Source organism: Orycteropus afer, unplaced genomic scaffold (assembly GCF_000298275.1).
Source record: "Orycteropus afer afer isolate SDZICR_OR568_19922 unplaced genomic scaffold, OryAfe1.0 scaffold00212, whole genome shotgun sequence".
Lineage (NCBI taxonomy): Eukaryota > Metazoa > Chordata > Mammalia > Tubulidentata > Orycteropodidae > Orycteropus > Orycteropus afer.
In genome coordinates, this window is record NW_006921799.1 from 4,569,770 (window position 1) to 4,590,974 (window position 21,205).

At 35.6% G+C, this 21,205-nt stretch overlaps 1 protein-coding gene and 1 non-coding gene across 2 annotated transcripts in view; one reads left to right on the forward strand and one right to left on the reverse strand.

Moving 5' to 3' along the window:
- PIBF1 (progesterone immunomodulatory binding factor 1) overlaps nt 1–21,205 on the reverse strand; it is a 529,275-nt gene that overhangs the window by 421,322 nt on the left and 86,748 nt on the right. Inside the window, exon 8 of the mRNA XM_007948312.2 lies at nt 20,431–20,556. Coding sequence (XP_007946503.1) covers nt 20,431–20,556 — 126 coding nt within the window. The remainder of the gene's footprint in view (nt 1–20,430; nt 20,557–21,205) is intronic.
- Nucleotides 10,379–10,451, forward strand: TRNAK-CUU. The gene has a single exon. It is a non-coding gene; the product is annotated as a tRNA-Lys (tRNA).

Consider the following 21,205-nt stretch of genomic DNA (forward strand, 5'->3'; position numbering starts at 1 on the left):
TTTTGGTGATTGCTCTTCTGAGTTTATGTAGTGTCTCATTTTTGTCCTCATTTTTACTTTTGTGGTGGTTTTTTTGATTGTTGCTTTTGTCCACCTGAGTGGGAGAAAGCAACCACGCCCAAATGACCCAAGCACACCTGCACCTCCTGCAGCCCCACTCACCAGAGTGAGGGCCACCCCTTGCTTCTTCACCAACTAGAAAATGATACATTACAGCCAATATGAGCCTGACTAACCCTTAACTGCTTTTCACAAACAACTGACAGAGATCTAGGCAGCCATTCTCATTCTCTATCACAACCACCAGGAGGCAGGTGCTGAGTTCATAAATGCTTCCAACTAGTGAACAGAGGAGCACAGTACCCTGCTTACTCAGATACATCCAAAGAAAACAAAAATCTTGGATGAATCACTCCAATCTTGGGTGAATCACTAATTAAATACAATATCAATATCTCAAAGAAAACAGTTTATCACAGTCTACACAAAGAAACAAGATAAAGTAGTAGAAACAAGGGACTAGGGTACAGACCCAGAACACACCCCTGAGGGAGAAGCAGCATTGGAACTCCCTGATAAGGAATTCAAAAGAATTATATTTATGTACCATCAATACACTGAGAGACAGATCAACAAAAACATGAACAAAATTAAGGATAACAGAGACAAAACACTAGAACAATTTCAGAAAACAATACAAGAACAAAATGACAAAATAAATGAAAAATTAGAAATGATACAAAATCCACACACAGAAATCCAGAAGATTAATACTAAATTTTCAGAAATAGATAAGACATTGAATGGGCAAAGGTGTAGAACTGATTCAATGGAAGACATAATTAGAGAGACTGAATAGAAATACCTCAATACTTCTTTGAAAACAGATCAGTCAGAAAAAAGATCAAAACAAAATGAAGAAACCCTACGGTTCTTGTGGGATATCATCAAGAAGAATAACCTGCATATAATTAGAATTCTGGAACAGGAAGAGAGAAATAACCACAGAGAAAACTGTCAAAGATTTGTCGGAAGAGAATTTCCCTGAGATGATAAAAGACAAGAATACATTTATTCAAGAAGTCCAACGAAAACCAATAGGATAGACCCCAACAGAAAATCACCAAGACATACCATCATCATACTCATCAAACCATGGACAAAGAAAGAATCCTGAAAGCAGAACAGGAAAAATGAAAAGTTACCTACAAAGGACAACCAATAAGACTAAGCTCTAATTCCTCAGCAGAAACCATGCAGGGGACAAGGCAATGGGATGGTATATATAAAACCCTGAAAGAAAATAATTTTCAACGAAGAATTATATACAAAGCAAAACTGTCCCTCAAATATGCTGTTGAAGTTAGGACATTTCCAGACAAGCAGAAATTAAGAAAATTTGTTAAAACCAGACCAACCGTACAAGAGGTGGTTAAGGGAGTCCTTTGGACAGAGAACCAACAACAGCAAACAATGACAACCATTAACACACATGATGAAATAACCCAGAAACCAAACAGTTATGGAAGTACCTATCCAAAGTAAAATAAGCTTTCAAGATTGTAAACAGGGAACAAGATACATCAACTGGCAATTGAGGACAACAGTAAACCAAAAAGAGGGAAACAACAGTGTAGTTACAGAACTTCTAAATGGTAAGGAAGTTAAGACAATTATAAGATAAACAGACTGTTCTAAACTTGGGAATAAAATTGTAAATCACAGGGTAACCTTAAAGAAAAATGATAAACCTTCACATCAAAATAAAAAAGAGGACAAGCAGAAATATTTAATAAATACTAAAACAATAGCAACAAAGGGAATGATAACACAATTCATAAACAAAATCAGCTCAGCAAAGAAAATTATATGGAACAAAGAAACCAGGGACACCATGAAAAAACACATAACAAAATGACAGCAACAAATTCATAGATGTTGCTAATTACACTGAATGTCAATGGATTAAATGCACCACTCAAGAAACAGAGAGTTGCAGACTGTGTAAGAAAACATGACTCATCAATATGCTGTCTACAAGAGACCCACTTTAGAGACAAATAAAAAATTGACTAAAAATCAAAAGTTGGTAAAAGGTTTGTCAAGAAAATGGCAATCAAAAAAGAGCAGGAGAGGTGATATTAATTTCTGATAAAACTGACTCTAAGGCAAAAAACACCATAAGACACAAGGAAGGACATTGTATAATGATTAAAGGATTGATTGAACATGAAGATATAACAATAATAAATATCTATGCACCCAATGAAAGAGCCCCAAAATACATAAATCAGATTTTTATAGAATTGAAAAGACAAATAAATGATTCCACATCATAGCAGGAGACTTTAATACACCACTTTCAATCAAAGATAGAAAAACTGGACAGAAACTCAAAAAAAGACACAGAAGAACTGAACAATACAATCAACCAACTTGACCTTATAGACATCAACAGAGCACTTCACCCAACAATAGGACAATATACATTCTTCTCCAGTGCACATGGAACATTCTCCAGAATAGACAATATACTAGGCCACAAAGCAAGCCTTACTAAATTTAAAAAACACTGAAATACTGAAAAGCATCTTCTCAGATCACAATGCTATAAAATTAAAAACAGTAAGAAGATCAATGGAAAAAGAGTAAACACACGGAAACTGAACAACAACCTCCTTAAAAATGACTGGGTGATAGAAGAAATGAAAAACAAAATTAAAAAATTCCTTGAATCAAACAAGAGTGAAAATACAACATACTAAAAGCTTTGTAAGACAGCAAAAACAGTATACTGAGGCTAATTTATAGCAATAAATGCACACATCAAAAAAGAAAAAAGCGCCAAAATCAACACCTTAATCCATTATCTCCAACAATTAGAAAAAGAGAAAAAAAAAAAAAAAAAAAAAAAAGCCCACGGTTACCAGAAGAAAAGAAGTAATAAAGATCTGAGCAGAAATAAATGAAACAGAAAATAGAAAGACAATAGAAAATATCAACAAGACTAGAATTTGGTTTTTTTTTAGAGAGATTAATAAAATTGGCAGACCACTGGAAAATTAATAGAGGGAGAGAATACAAATGACACAAATAAAAAGCGAATTGGGCAATGTCACAACAGAACCAACTGAAATAAAAAGGACAATATCAAGGTACTATGAAGAACTGTACTCTAACAATTTTTAAAAACTGGAAGAAATGGACAGATTTCTAGAAACATACTACTTACCTAAAATAAAACAGTCTGAAGTGGAAAATCAGAACAGACTCATAACAAAAGAAAAACTTGAACAGATCATAAAAAAAATGACCAACAAAAAAAAGCCTGGCTCAGATGGTTTCCTACTCATATGTTCCAGAACACAGAAAAGAATGGAATCGTCCTAAATCCATTTTATGAAGAAAGTATAACTTTGATACCAAAACCAGGCAAAGACATCACTAAAAAGGAAAACTACAGGTCAATATGGGAGCTCTGGTAGCTAGTGGCTAAGGCAACTTGACTGCTCTAACCAGAAGGCTGGCGGTTCAAACCCACCAGCCACTCCTCGGAAGGAAGATGGGGCAATCTACTTCCGTAGTGATACTGCCTTGGAAACCCAAGGAGGGGTTGCTATGAGTCGGGTCCGACTTGACGGCACATAACAACAACAACAACAGGTCAATATCCCTCATGAATATGTATAGATGTAAAATTTTCAACAAAATCCTAGCCAATAGACTCCAACAAAATATGCAATAAATAATACATTATGACCAGGTGGGGTTCATACCAGGTATGCAAAGATGGTTCAACATTAGAAAACTAATCAATCATCCATCACTTAAATAAAAGAAAGGAAAGCAACCACATGATCATATTAATTGATGTAGAAAAGGCATTTGATAAAATACAACACCCATTCCTGATACAAACACTCAGAAAAATAGCACTAGAAAGGATCCTCAACATAATAAAGGGCATATGTGCAAAAGCAATAGCCAACATTATTCTCAATGGAGAGACTGAAATCATTCCCCTTGTGAACAGGAACTAGATAAGATGCCCTCTATCTCCACTTCTATTCAACATTGTATTGGAAGTCCTAGCAAGGGTAATAAGGCAAGAAAGGGAAATCAAAGGCATCTAAATTGGTAAGGAAGAAGTCAAACTATCCCTATTTTCTGTGGATATGATCTTATACATAGAAAACCCAAGAGACTCAGCAAGAACAGTACTAGAACTAATTGAGAAATTTAGAATAGTGGCAGGATATAAGATCAACATACAAAAATCCGTTGGATTCCTCTACACCAGCAAAGAGATTGATGAAAAGGAAATCAGTGCCATTTACAATGTTGCTGTTGTTCTTCTGTGCCGATGAGTCGGCCCCAACTCATAGTGACCCCTCCTTGGGTTTCCGAGGTGGTATCACTACAAAAGTAGATTGCCCAACCTTCTTTCCAAGGAGTGGCTGGTGAGTTTGAACTGCCAGCCCTCTGGTTAGCAGTCAAGTGCCTTAGGCATTATGCTACCAGAGCTCCTTCCCCATTTACAATAGCTACCAAAAAAATAAAATACATATGAATAAATCTTAGCAGGGACACAAAAGCCTATACAAAGCAAACTATAAAAACATTATTTCAAGAAGCCATAAAAGATCTACACAAATGGAACACACTGGGCTCATGGCTAGGAAGATTGAACACTGTGAAAATCCCAGTACTACCCAAAGCAATCTATACATTCAATGCAATCACAATCCAGATCCCATTAATAGTGTTTAAGGATATGAAAAAAAAAACAATCAATAATTTTATATGAAAAGGAAAGAGATCTCAGATAAGCAAAGCACTACTGAAGAAGACTCACAATCCCAAATCTCAAAACCTACTATACAGCCACAGTAGTCACAACAGCCTGATATTCATACAATGCCAGACACACAGACCAATGTTATAGAATGGAGAACCGAGGAATAGATCCATCGACCTATGGTCAGCTGATTTTTGAGAAAGGGCTGAGCTCCATTAAATGGGGAAGAGACAGTCTCTTTAAAAAATGGTGCTATCAAAACTGGATATCCATTTTCAGAAAAATGAAACAAGATTTGTATCTCACACCATACACAAAAATTAACTCCAGATGGATCAAACACTTAAATGTGAAACTTAAAACTATAAAGCTCCTCAAGGAAAAAACACGGACAAATTTAAGGGCCCTCATTTATGGTGGCATAAATAGACTGTCAAGTGTAACGCAAAATGCATAAACAGCTGAAGATAAACTAAATGAATGGGACCTTCTAAAAATTAGATTTTTATGTGCTTCCAAAGACTTCTCCAAAAGAGTCAAAAGAGAACCTATAGGTTGGGAAAAAATAATTGGCAACAACATATCTGTCAAGGTACTTATCTCTAAAATTTATAGAAAACTCTATAACCTCAACAGCAAAAAAGACAAACAATCCAATTAAGAAATGGGCAGAAGACATGAATAGATAATTCACAAAAAAGGATATTCAAGAAGCCAACAAACACGTGAAGAAATGTTCACGATCATTAACCATTAGACAGATGCAAATCAAAACAACAATGAGATATGATCTGGCCCCAGCACTAACAGCAAAGTTCAACAAGACAGAAAATAACAAATACTGGTGAGGTTGTAGAGAGACTAGGACTCTCATACACTGCTGGTGGGACTGTAAAATGATACAACCACTGTGGAAAGCAGTTGGAATGAGAAATACCATTTAATCCAGCAATCCCATTACTAAGTATGTATCCGAAAGAAGTGAGAGCCAAGACAGGAACAGATATATGCACATCCATGTTCATCGCAGCACTATTTACAATCAACAGAAGAATGGATAACCAAACTATGGTACATACACACAATGTAATACTATGCAACACTAACAAATAATGTAAAATCTATAAAACACTGCACAACATGGATGAACCTGGAGGACATTATGCTGAGTAAAATAAAATAAGTCAATCACAGAAGGACAGATATTGTATTAGTTCATTATTGTAAAAAGCCAAGGAAAGGTTTATATATGGAAGGAAACTTTGTTTGTTGCTTACTAGAGGTGGGAGGGAAGGGGAGGAAACACTGCTGGATAGGGAGAGATAAGTATTGATTTGGGTGAAGGGAAGGACAACGTACCAAATGTGAGTGATCAACACGGTGGCATTGAGGAAGAGGAAGACATAAAGAGGTACAGACAACAAAGATGAATCCTTTTGAATGTCACTACTGCACTGTCGGCGATGGCAAGAGTTGACCTATAGGTGGATAGATGAGTAGATAGGCTGAACGATCAGGTATGTTTAGGCAGAGGGGAGTGTGTCCATGACCATGTAAACGGTTAGCAGACAATGTTTCTATAAGTGTATTTGTATGTGCTGTTAGAATGTCCAGGTGTATAGTAGAGCTGACAAGGGGCAAGGTTGTGGTGGTGTCTTGGCTACAGCCAGCTACCCAGAGGGACAAGTGGTTAGCCCTGTGGGCTCAGGACCATAGTCAAAGGGGATATCAAGCTCAACTGGCATCACATACTGCACAAAAACACTGTTCTACATTCTACTTTGGTAAGTCTTGACTAGGATCTTAAAAGCTTGCAAGCAGCCATCTAGATGCAACAATGAGTCTCTCCTACTCCAGAGCAAAGAGGAACAAAGAAAACCAAAGATACATGGAGACAATTAGTTCAAGGGACTGGTAGACTATGAGATCCTTAGCCTATACAACCATGAGACCAGAAAAACTAGATGGTGCCTGGCTACCACTGTGAACCACGAGGAGGGGGACTGGTGCTGGGCATCCTGGAGAGAGTGGGAGAACAATGTGGAACAAAACTCAAAATAATTAAAAAAAAAAAAAAAGAGACCATGTTTGCTTGTCTGATAGAGTCTGGTGAGACCCCCTTAGACTATGGCCCCTAGCCACCATTTGGTCTAGACCTGAACTCACTCCTGTAGCTTCCAGCCAAACAACAGAAAGACATATAAAGTCAACATTTACATCAGGTAGATACACTCCTTGGAGTGATCAATCATGGGAGAACAGAAAGGCAGTGTCTGCACAGTGAGAAAGCTTTGTGGGGTAGGAATGCCTGGGAGGGAAAGACAAAGGTAACTACGGAGAGGAAATGGGAAGAGAGCTGTTACATTGGGGAGAACTGCAGTCAATGTCATGAGACAAAATGTTTATTAACTACTGCATGGAAATGAATTTGCTCTGTAAACTTTCACCCAAATTGCGATAAAAATTGAAAAAACAGAAAAGAAACTTAAGAGTTAAGTTCTTAACTTTTTCTCTGAATAAAAAGATTTCACTTTTATAATAAAATAAATTTATTTCATATACAATCTAGTGCCATTTGGGCAGCAGATAATAAGTATACATAAGTTTATCCAAAAGTATCTCACAAGCCAAAACTTGAAATCCTCAGTAGAAAACATACATAACAACAAACTTCTGTACAAAATAAAATATGTTTTTTCACTACTAGAAGACAAACTGCACAGTACTGATAGGATTAATCCAGATTCGTACTTGAACAGTGATAAGAAGAATGAGAAAAAACTTAGGAAGCCTTTGAAATTCTAGTAGGAACAAATGAAAAGTTTGGCATGCATAGCATGTCTTAGCTTGAGTGAACATCACTAATGCCTTAGAACTTGAAATAAACCAAGAATAACAGTGAAAAAAGCATGGCTATCTGAAAAGCACACTATGCACAACTAAGCACTGTTTGCAAAAAGGAAACAACCATATAAGGCATGTGTTATTTGCATAAAAATATGCTAATAAAATTTCCTAGGACAAGTTATTAATTTTAAGAGTAGAAATCTTTTGAGAGTACTATTGACTAAACATACTACACTTTCCTATGCTTTTGTTTAAGCTGGTACTCAAGTAGATTTTTTTTTCTTCAAATAATAGATGTGAAAATTGAGGCATAAAGTAGATAATGATTTAACCCAAATAATGAAGAAAAAAAGAAATAAAGCTCCCAAATGCAAAATACTCACTAAAAATTTATTCAAATGTTCAGGTTTAAAAGTAGGTGACAGAATAAAATGTAATGTATCAAAATAAGGAGCTCTGGTGACATTGTGCCTACGGCACTTGATTGCTAACCAGAAAGCTGGCAGTTCAAACCCCCAGCCACTGCTCGGAAGGAAGGTTGGGCAATATACTTCTGTAGTGATACCGCCTTGGAAACTTGAGGGGTAACTATCTGATTCAATGGCAGTGAGTTTGATTTTTTTGGTTTTGGTATATCAAAATAAAACTAGGTGAATCTGGGGAATAGTAAACCGAGTAACTACTATACACCAATTACCATGTTCTGTCCTGATCAAATCCATTTTATCATAAACCAATAGCCACCTGATTTCTAAAAAATCATCCCAATTCATTCTTTCATTCAATAAATACTTACTGACCACTTACTATGCATGAGCAACTTAACGCTGAATAACAGATGAAAATCCCTACTCTCATGGAGATTACCTTCTAGTAGGGAAGAAACAATAAAAACATGAATAAAATACGGAGTATGTTAGTAATGTTTTGGAGGAAAAAAAAGCAGGGAAGGAGCTAGGGAGTGAGGGGAAGGAGGGTTTCACAATTTTAAATGGGGTGTCAGTCAAGAACTCACAGAGCAGACGACATTTGAAGACAGTATGGAAACATGGCTCTAAGGGTATCCAGAATGGGAAGATTAAGCAGTGGGAATTGGAAATATAAAGGCCCTGAAGTGGGAGCATGGCTAACAGTTAAAAGAAAGCCAGTGGACAGGACAGAGTAGTAAAAAGGAGGGATGCGGTAACTAAGTACAAATACTGCGGTGTCTTGGGCCATTCATATAATCATTTAAATTTTTATAAGTGAGATGGAGAGCCTCTGGAAAATCTGAGCAAAGGAATGATCCAATTTGATTTACCGTTTAACAGGAAGTGTGCTGCAAATAAACTGAAGAGGGCCAGAAAGGAAGCTGGGGGGCCACTTAAGAGGCTATGGCAGTAATTGATGCAAGAGATAATGGTGGCTTGGACTAAAGGAGTACTTGTGAGATGGTAAGAAGTCATAAAAAAATTTTGAAGATACAATCAAAAGAATTTGCTGATGAATAGGATACAGAATATGAAAAAGAGAGAAGAGGGTGAAGATGACTTTAAGGCTTTTGGTTTGAATAAGTGGAAGCACAGAGTTTTAATTATATTTAAGACTGAAGGTGGAACACGGTTGGGATGTGGTGTGGGACAGAACTTTGCTTCTGGTTATGTTATGTTTAAGACACCTATTAGCCATTCAAGGTAGACACTTGCAAAAGATGTCAAGGAGATGAGGAACTACCCAAGGGGCTAAGTAAGAGCAGACAGCAAGGAAGGATGCATGTGGGGGAAAAAAGCTCAAATTTAAAAATGGGAGTGAAAAGTGAGTATATAAAACTCTCTCCAGGAACATAGTTGCAAAGAGGACCAAAGAACTGGGGCTAGAAGTGAAGCAAAGACAAGAAAGGCTTTTTAAAGAGTGGAGAATAACATGTTTGTACATAGTTGGTAAATATCTGATAGAAAGAGAAATCTAACAATGAGGAGACGAGCAATTTACTCGTTCTGTAAGGACAGAAGGAGTTCTGTCCTTCAGCAGGAGAAGAGATGGGCTCTAACAAACACTCCAGTAAATGGTTTCTGTATTAAAAGTAGTATCAGAAAAGTAGGCTTTCTCAAAACATCAGTTACCATCTCAGAGAAACATAAAGGGCTCTTTACTAACAAACAAAATTATAAGTGCTTTTATAGACTTCTAATGATCCCTTGTCTGTCAGTTTGTTGTACTGTGGTGGCTTGCATGTTGCTGTGCTGCTGGAACTTATGCCACCAGTATTTAAAATACCAGCAGGTTCATCCATTGTGGACAAGTTTCAGCAGAGCATCCAGACTAAAACAGACTAAGAAGAAGGATGTGGGCAGGTCTTCTGAAAAATCTAGCCACTGAAAAACCTTATGAACAGCATGGAAACACTGATACAGTGCCAGAAGATGAGCCCCTCTGATTGGAAGGCATTCAAAATATGACTGGGAAGGGCTGCCTCCTCAAAGTATAGTTGATTTTAATAACACGGATGGAGTGCAGCTTTCAGAACCTTCAATTGCTGCTGTAGTATGACTCAAAATAAGAAGAAACAGCTGCAAACATCCATTAATAACCTGAGCGTAGAATTTATGAAACACGAATCTAAGAAAATCAGAAGTTGTCAGAAATGATATGGGCCACATAAAGATCAACATCCTAGGCATTAGTGAGCTGAAATGAACTACTACTGGCCATTTTGAAACACACAATCATATATGGTCTACTATTCCAGAAATGGCCCAGCTAGCTCAGTCAGTAGAGCATGAGACTCTTAATCTCAGGGTCGTGGGTTCATGCCCCATGTTGAGCACTTCATTAGGAACTCTGGTGACATGGTACCTAAGGCATTTCACTGCTAACCAGAAGGCTGGAGGTTCACCAGCCACTCCTCGGAAGGAAGGTTGGTCAATCTACTTCCGTAGCGACACTGCCTCAGAAACCCAAGGAGGCGTCGCTATGAGTTGGATCTGACTTGATGGCAGTGGAATGCCAGGAATTACAAATTGAATAGGAATGGTGTTACATTCATCATCACAAAGAATATTTCAAGATACATGCTTAAGTACAATGCTGCAGTGATATATACAACTACAAAGAAGACCAGTTAATACTATTATTCATATTTACACACCAACCACTAAAGTCAAAGATGAAGAAATTGAAGATTTTTACCAACTTCTGCAGTCTGAAATTGACAAAACATGAAACCAAGATATATTGATAATTAATGATGAATGGAAAGCAAAAGTTGGAAACAAAGAGGCATCAGTTGGAAAATATGGCCATGGTGAAAGAAATGATGCTGGAGATCACATGATGGAATTTTGCAAGATGAACAACTTATTTGTTATTAATACCTTTTTTGAAAAACATAAACAGTGATTATACACATGGACTTTGCCTGATGGAATACAAGGGAATCAAACTGACTACATCTGTGGAAAAAGACGATGGAGAAGCTCAATATCATCAGTCAGAGTAAAGCCAGGGGCTGACTATGGAACAGACCATAAATCACTCATATGATAAGTTTAAGTTGAAGCTGAAGAAAATTAAAGCAAGTCAAGAAGAGCCAATATATGACCTTGAGAATATCCTACCTGAATTTAGAGACCATCTGTAAAATATCTGACACAATAAACACCAATGACTGAGGACCAAACAGGTGTGGAGGACATCATACATGAAGAAAGTAAAACGTCATTCATTCAAAAGACAGAAAAAAGAAAACCAAAATTGATGTAAGAAAGGACCCTGAAACTAGCTCTTGAATGGACAGAAAATAAAGTGAATGGAAGAAATGATGAAGAAAATGAGTTGAACAGAAGACTTCAAAGGGCAACTCAAGAAGACAACGAAAAGTGCAAAGACCTGAAGTTAGAAAACCAAAAGGGAAGAATACACTCAACACTTCTCAAGCTGAAAGAAATGAAAAATACTTCAAGCTTTGAGTTGTAATATTGAAGGATTCTGTGGGCAAAATATTGAACAATGCAGGAAGCATCAAAAGAAGATGGAAGGAATACACAGAGTCACTGAAGCAGAAAGAACTGGTTAACATTCAACCATTTTAAGAGGTAGCATATGATCAAGAACTGATGGCACTGAAAGAAGAAGTCCAAGTTGTACTGAAGGAATTGGTGAAAACCAAGGCTCCAGGAGTTAATGGAATAACAAATCAAGTGTTTCAGCAAGTGGATGCAGTGCTGGAAGTGCTCATTCATTTATGCCAAAAAATTTGGAAGACAGCCACTTGGCCAACAGAGTGGAAGAGATCCATATTTGTGCCCACTGCAAAGAAAAGTAATTCAAAGAATTTAGAAATTATAAAACAATATCGTTAATACCACATGGAAGTAAAATTTTGCTGAAGATAATCCCAAAACAGTTGAAGCAGTATATTGAAAGGGAAATGCCAGAAATTCAAGCCAAATTCAGAAGAGGACATGGAACAAAGAATATCACTGCTGATGTCAGATGGATCTTGGCTGAAAGCAAAGAATACCAGAAAAATGTTTACCTGTGTTTTATTGACTATGCAAAGGCATTTGACTATGTGGATCATAACAAATTACGGATAACATTGCAAAGAATGGGAATTCCAGAACACTTAATTGTGCTCATAAGGAACTTGTACATTGACCAGGAGGAGGCTGTTGCTCGAACAAGCCTGCATGTTTAATATCAGGAAACGAATCAGAGCATGGTTTAAAATCAGGAAAGGTGTGCATGAAGTCTGTATCCTTTCAACATATTTATTCAGTCTGTATGCTGAGGAAATAATCCAAGAAGCTGGACTATATAAAGAAGAACACAGCATCAGGATTAGAGGAAGATTCATTTACAACCTGTGATATGCAGATGACACAACCTTGCTAAAGGGAAGAGTACTTGAAGCACTTACTGATGATAATCAATGAGGACAACCTTCAATATGGATTACCCCTAACCATAAAAAAAAAAAAAAAAAAAATCCTCACAAATGAACCAATAAGTAACATCATGATAAAGGGAGAAAAGACTAACGCTGTCAAAGATTTCATTTTACCTAGAACCACAATCAATACCCTAGGAAGTAGCAGTCAAGAAATCAAATGACGTATCACACTGGGCAAATTTGTTGCAAAAGACATCTTTAAGATGTTAAAGAGCAAAGACATCACTTTGAAGACTAAGGTGTGCCTGACCCAAGCCATAGTATTTTCAATAGCATCATATGCATGTGAGAGCTGGAAAATAAAAAAAGAAAACTGCAGATGAATTGATGCATTTGAATTGTGGTATTGGAGACAAACAATGAATGTACCATGGTCTGCTAGAAGAAGAACAAATCCGTTTTGGAGGAAGTATAATTAGAATGCTCCTTGGAAGCAAGAATGGCCAGACTTGATGTCACTTACTTTGGTCATGTTGTTAGAAGGGACCAGTCCCTGGCAAAGAATATCATGCTTGGTAAAGTGGTCAGCAAAAAAGGGGAAAACCCTCCACAAGATGGACTGACACAGCAGTTGCAATGATGGGCTCAAGCACTGCAATGATTGTGAGGAGTGGGGAGTCTTTTGTTCTATTGCACGTAGGGTCGCTGTGAGTTGGAACCTACTTAATGGTACTACCTAACAATAACAATAATCCCTACTTAGCCTTCAAGTGTAGAAAGGGTTTGGAACCTCTTTTAAAAGACAGACTTTCTCTTCTAAATAAATTATCACCAAAATTACAGTTTTGACAAGAAATATGTATCAATTATCATAGCGTGGAGCAGAAAATAAAAGTTTGCATTGTTCTGCAAACTCTAAGTTATCTAATTTTACTGGTTAAAACATTTGTATCTAAGCAAATCACACCCTCTCTATTTCCTCTTCTGTAAAATGAAGAACGTACAGCCTCATAAAACGTCTCATTTAATTTCCACCACAATTTATGTAGAGCACAAAAAAAAAAAACCCAAACTCACTGCTGTCGAGTCGATTCCGACTCACAGCGACCTCTCCTTGGGTTTCCAAGGCAGTATCTCTATGGAAGAATATTGCCCAGTCTTCCTTCCAAGGAGTGGTTGGTGGGTTTGAACTGCCAGCCTTCTGGTTAGCAGTAAAATGCTCAGGCACTATGCCAGCAGAGCTAACCTTTGATGCATATTAGGAAACCAATAAAGAGTAGCTTGTTAGTATGTTATTTAAGTATGAAAATCTAAACAAAAAATATGAAGTGTTAATTCAGAGAATGATAATTAGAGCAAGGCTTCCCAACACGTTTCACAGTGAAAAATAAAATAATCAGATGCATAATAGCACACTGAGAAAAAGGAGAAGAGTGCTGGTGGGGCTTCAGCAGCTTAAGGCCCCTCTGGCATCCTGAGGGCAGAGGGAATAAAGCTGGGACACATTACAGAACATGATTTTAGGCAAGGACTTTTGAGCTTGGTAGATCTGTAAAAGCTCAGAAATTGTTATCTTACTTTCTATCTTGTCTGCTACCTTGAGTTAATTGCCATGCCTTATCATCCACCTCCCACAGACTACCAAACTACAAAAGGTGGAGTCATTCCTGATATCCATTTCCTGTTAATCATCAAGTATTGCCAATTCTACTATGTAAATATTCTGTAACATCACCTCTTTCTCTCTCACTTGTCACTTTCATGTAAGCTTTTGCAATAGCCTCCTAATCAATCTCACTGCCTCCAGGCCCTCTTCAACTATAACCCACTCCACATTACAGCAGCAGTTATTAAGAAATGAATATGTCATGGAACTCTCCTTCTATAAAACCTCCCCAACCTCTGCTTTTATAATCTGACTCCATTCCACTCTACCAGCCTTCCCTATCATTTTATGAACTACACAGGCAGACAAACCTAAATTCTTACATCAGCTGAAGTCACTTTAATTCCTATCTGGACTACCTTATATACCTTAAAATATTTAAATAATATTAATTAAACAGCAAACACATGTGGTAATCACCTACAGATGGTGATTTAATTTATAATTATATATAGTTAATAAAAGAATATAGCTAGCTATAAACATTCGTTGACAAAAGTTTTCATTGCACTAATTATTTGAGAAGTTAAGATACTGAGTTATCCAAAGCCATACACATTCAGAATATTCTAACTGAAAAGACAAAATAGGATATTCTTAAGTGTTCCATAAAATAACATAAAAAATTATACAGATATCTGGTAAGATATCAATAAATGAAGTTTGACTTGTTTTTTAAGCACTAATAAGACATGCACTTTTAAAATGACTAATGGAAGCTCTGTAAAATAGTTCTAATTCACTCACTGGAATGCATTACACATACTCAACTATCCTTTAAAAATAAAACTTAAATTCAATACTCAAAGCTGTTTAAGATGACTCTAAGATTCTACATGAATTTCAAGTTTCTGTTATTAAAGTTTCCTCTTGAGTGCTTTTTGAACATGATAAATTGCTATCAAGATGATTTTTTATTGATGTGGTAGAAAAATAAAGTCACTAAAGAAATACTAACTGTTATACTTAAAAGCATCTATTTTAATCATCTCCTTTTCCCTACTGCCTACCCCATTTTAAACAACTGTAAAGGTATTTAAAATCTGAATGTCCATGTTTTGTTCAGCAGCAAGAGTATAATGAGTATCTCTAACAAGTACATTCTTATCCTTTTCACAGTATCACTATGAGGATAGAACTTTTCTGTGTTTACAATAGTGAGACTACCTCAGATAAATGTAGTTTTACTGTTGTGAAACCTTAAATAACCAGCTGAGTTTATCATCTCAGAGTACTAATTAAAGAACAAATAAATTAGCCATTATATACAGAGATTTAGGAATAAATATGAAACCCTTCTATGTATTACATGAGGTAAACAAGAAAAAAGGTTAAATGCTATATACACACATAAAAATAACTGTATATTTCATAATAATGCCTTGCAATGATAATAAACAATTCTACAATTTTATGAATTAACTCTGATAGAAAGGTCATTTCACTTAAATTGTCAATGTAAAGGATAAAATAATTTTCATTAAGTACTACAATAGGCAAAGATATGAAACTAATTACTATAAATATATAATTTTGTTGTTGTTATTGTTGTTATGTGCCGTTGAGTAGGACCCAATTCACAGCGACCCCTCCTAGGGGTTTCCGAGGTAGTATCACCATGGAAGTAGATTGACCCGTAATTTTACAGTTTATAATTTTCTTATATATTATCACAGCCATCCATCCTGTGATGTATTATTATTAGCTCTTTTTATAAAATAGGAAATTAAATTTCAGGGATATTAAGTAACTTATCCACACAGGTAAAAAGTGATAGAGTTGGACTTATTTAGTCTTTTAATCTAAATCTCTTTGATAATAAAATGACACTCATCAAATAATGCCTTTCTTCCAAATGTGAAGGAGGGGCCATAATATTTCAGTCATATAATTCCTACTAAGTAAGAAGTTATTTACATAACAAATCTCACCACTGGTGTGAATTTCACTCATTATTACCCAGGAGTTCAATTGGCATTTTAAAGTCTCTACAAAACATAGAAAAAGACAAAAAGTCTAACTCACAGTCTGAGTCAAAACATACGTTTTAATTCCAACTATAGTATTTCTGATATACCTAAATACCCCTGCTTATCTCTGCCTTTTCTTAAGTCTTTTTTATGTTCTACTTTCTCACCGTTCCTTCAACCCCTTAACTTCTTAAACTACTTGTATGACTACAGGGGTAGATACCAACATTAGATGCATTAGATGGCATAAATTCCATCTTTTTTTTCCCACATCTAAGAAGAAAAAAATAAAAAACACTCTTTTAACATCTTCCAATGTCTAGAAAGCTAAGTAAAGATAAAATATATTTCTCTAATCTTATTGTTTAACTTATTCCTAAAATATATCTACCTAGAGTGGAGAGGTTGGGGACTAAGTACCAACATGCAAGTTTAAGTGATTTGTCCATTTCATTTTAGCCCATATTTTAATACCTCACTTTGATAAAATACAAATTGGCACAATCACGTATCTAAGTCTTTAACAAATAATGAATTTCCTCAGACACAAAAATACTTAATGCTTAAATCTGTTCTGAATTTCATGTTTTATAACAAGGAATACTAAAAATATATCCTTAACCATTTTAAGTTATAAAATGTAAAAAGAAATAGTTTGCAATTAATTTTCATCTGACTAGTGACACACAATCTCTAGCCACTAGTTAATCATGACTAAACAAGGGAAGTGCAATCCAAAAATATTCAGTCATATAAAATACTAAGTCAATAAAATGATCAAAGCAAGCCTGTACAACTAACTACCTACCTAGATGTCCCAGTGCAATTCAAATCTATCCTAGCCCAGGTTGCAATTTGGCACCACCTGGTGGCAATTGTTCATTCTAGCTCAAATACCCTGTGGGTCAATTCTGGGTTCTGAGGCCAGCTGGGGATTCTAGGGCAGTAGCCCTAATTCCAGGAATTTCCAGGTTAGGCTGTATTCATTTTGATATAAATATGGCACTAGAACAACACTAGAGACAAGGACATCCACTTTCAGTTTCCTTGCTTCCAGAAATGACTCTTACAGTTTCTCCACTAGCTTTACTCACCTACCTCCACTAACCACTTTAGAAAATACTCAAACCAAAAACCAAACTCATTACCATTAAGTTGGTTCTGACTCATAGCGACCCCCATTGGGTACCTGAGACTGTAAATCTTTACTGCAATAGATTGTTCCATCTTCTTTCTGCAGTGTGGCTAGTGGGTTTGAACAGCTAACCCTCTGATTAGCAACCAAATGGCCTCATCCACTACACCACCAGAGCTCCTTACCTTAGAGAATAAATCAAAAAACCTTAGAAAGCAGGGGTTAATATATCTAAATTTGTTACCATGGGATGCATTTTCAAGAATTTTGTTTTTAAGACAACAAAACTAAAAACTTGGAAAGTTCTCAAAATGATTACACACCAAAGTTGTAATTACAATGTGAATTGTTTATAAATAATCATGCAGGTGGCTTAGTGCCTAAGGTATCTGACTGCTAACCAGAAGGCTGGTGGTTCAAACTCACCGGCCACTCCTCAGAAGGAAGATGGGGCAATCTACCTCTGTAGTGATACCACCTTGGAAACACAAGGAAGGGTCACTATGAGTCGAATCAAATTGATGGCAGTGAGTTTGTTTGTTTGACCATAAAAATAATCTTGTGATGGCTGGTATTGCATGTCAACTTGGCTAGGCTATGATTCCTGATTGTTTGGCCAGACACTAATGTGGTTGCTGTTATGGAGTAGCTATATATGATTAAATCAGTTGGCCTTGGGGAGAGCAGATTATTTTCCTTAATGTAATCTTACTTGTAATGTAAGGTAATACAATTACCTTCCACATTGTAATATAGTCAATCAATCTATTTCCTAAATTTCTTTAGGGTTCTGCCTCTAGATTACAAACAGATTTTTTGGAATAACTGTCACACATACTCTTCAGTTCCCTGGCCTACAGAGACTGGGATGTGAGATTACATGAGTCACTAGCTTATTGTCTGATCTATGGATTTTGGACCTACCAGCCCCACAATCACATTAGCCAATTCTTTTAAGTCAGTGTCTCACTATGTATATATCTCACTGGCTCTGTTTTCTAGAGAACCTTAAGAGAAATTACATAAACTTTAATAACAGCCCATGTAATTCACAGCAGCACGGAACTATGGGACTAACCATACTTATTTGCAAAACAAAAATAATTTCAACTATGCCGCAGATGGAGTTGTTCCTGGGGGTACAAATGGTTAATGTGCAAGGCTACTAATCAAAAGGTTGGCAATTCTAGTCCACCCAGAGACATCCCGGAAGAAAGGTCTACAATTACTTCTAAAAAAACCAATCACTGAAAACTCGATGGGGCACAGTTCTACTCTGACACGCACTGCATCTCCATGAATCAAAAATGACTTAAACTTTGTGTAAGGAAACACAAAAATGTTTTTTATTTTTCCCAAGATAAAAATTTTTATTCTTTTTTTTAATGTTATATATATAAAATACATATTTAAAAAAACACATAAATCTACTATCCCTACTTTGCCAGTGCCCTAAGTATATATTTAGTCTGTCTACTGGTAGTATGGTACTTAATAATCACTTAAGAGTTTTTATATTATAAAGTTCTTTGACATATTCATTGTAAATATAACCCTAAATTATGACTACATCAAAACCTTTTTATAGCTCAAAAAAGAGAAATAACAATGCTGGCAGAAGACAAAGTCACTAAATATTTGTTAACTGCACAAGTGAATATTCAGTGATTGCAAGCTATGTTAATTTCCTTGATCATATACTTTTGATTCAGACTTAAAAATAATCAAAGTAGATAAAAATGTATGCATGAATGCTAAATTTATGACAAAAGTAATGATTAACTCATTAATTTAATAATGTGTTACACTAAGCCTATAAACTAAAAAGCTTGTCACATTGTATATCTACTCTCATCACTATAAACAAATTTTCACAAAAGAAATCCATGAAGAAAATCATACTGCTTAAAAGGATTTCAGCATTATCATAAAAATCCCTATGTGCTGTATTAAAATAACAATTTAACAGTAATTTTTTAAAAAGCTATGCTAATTTACTACCTCATGGATAATTCTATATATGTAGCTCTTACATATTCCTCCAGTAGTGGTCAATTTATTATTATTATATTAATACAGCAGCTTTTTCCTCTGGAACTACAGAAGAGTGGACTCTCAAAATTTTCTACTACTATACTCTTAGTGCCTAAAGCATTTGACTGCTAACCAGAGGCTGGCAGTTCAAACCCACTCCTCAGAAGGAAGGTTAGGCAATCTATTTTGGTAGTGATACTGCCTTGCAAACCCAAGAAGGGGTCGCTATGAGTCAGATCTGACTCAATGGCAGTGAGTTTGGTTTTGGTTTGATATACTTCTAGTAGAACTGATATGTTACTGTGTTAATTATAGATTATTTAAGTTTAATTTAAAGTATCACTGACAACAATCAAAATATCCTACATTTGTAACAGTGACTATTAAGTCAAATTCAAAATAATTTCTCCATTTAAAATATAAACTTTCAAAAACTACATGAATTATAATGATATAAAAATAATTACTATTGTAATAAGTAGCATTTATTTCCTCTAATACTACCAATCACTAACCTAACATATACTGATCTAAAAACTGCTTGAATTAAAAAGATCTTTCATCAGAATCATCAAATATGACTTCTTTCAGAGCCACTGAGGATATGTAACATTTCAAATTACTCTTCCAGTTTTAAGAGTTTCCAGGAAAAATCACTGGCATGCAACCGGAAGAAGCACTCTTATCTCTTAACAACCAGCTGCCATTGAGTAGATTCCAATTCATGGTGACCACATATGTGTCAGACTAGAACTGTGTCCCATAGGTTTTCAATGGCTAATTCTTCAGAAGTAGATTTCCAGGCCTTTTTTCCTTTTCATCTTTACTGTCAATCTTAACTGAGGTAAAAGGCAAAATGACATAGTAATAAAGAGATAGTGGGAATACCAAAGTAAAGAAGCCTAAAGTCTTATAAACCTTGTTCTAAAGCCAGCTATCAAAGATTTTGAAACTTTAATGTTCCTATTATATTTAGCCTTAGATTTATGTCAAACTTTTTTTTAATGTATTCAAAAGGAGATTATCTTATAGAAATAAAGTTTAATTTCAATAAAACTTCCGTAACCTCCAAAAACAGAGAAATAAAACATCCCACTGTTTTTTTACCTGTTTTCCCGTTCATACATTTCTTTAGAAGCACTTCGAAGTTGATCAATCTCTTGATTAGTTTTCAGTCTGATTTGTTCCAGTTCATCACGTAGTTTATTTTCATATTCTGTTTTATAATGGTCCCTGAAAAGAAACAAAGGTAATATCCAATAATTTATTAAATTTAAAACAAATGGGCCTTTGCCCTTCATAAAAGATTTTTAATATGTTAATTTTATATATATATATATATATATATATATATAGTGTTACTTGAAAAACTTAACTATTACATTTAAAAAAAAACAAAACTCACTGCCTTCAAGTCGGTTCTGACTCATAATGACTCCTTGGGTTTCCAAGGTGGTATCTCTATCAAAGTAGATTGTCCAACCTTCCTTCCGAGGAGTGGTTGGTGGGTTTGAACCACCAGCCTTCTGATTAGCAGTCTAATGCCTTAGGCACTATGCTACCAGAGCACCTAATGGAAATCCAATGGGAGTGCTGTAAGTTGGAAACTACTCGATGGCAGTGAGTTTGGTTTTGGTAATCCTTTAGTACAGTATGTTTAACAAGCTGACATCTTATATAGAACTAGTTTGAAACAGTATTTTTAGGAATTATAAAACTTCGTATAAAAACTATTATATATATTATATATGGGAGCTCTGGTCATTTTAAGTTTTATAATATGATCTATTATATTAATATATATAATATATTATAAGGTATAATCACATATAAGATATATCACTTTACTTGAACAATATTTTTCTGAGAGAATTCCGGCAAG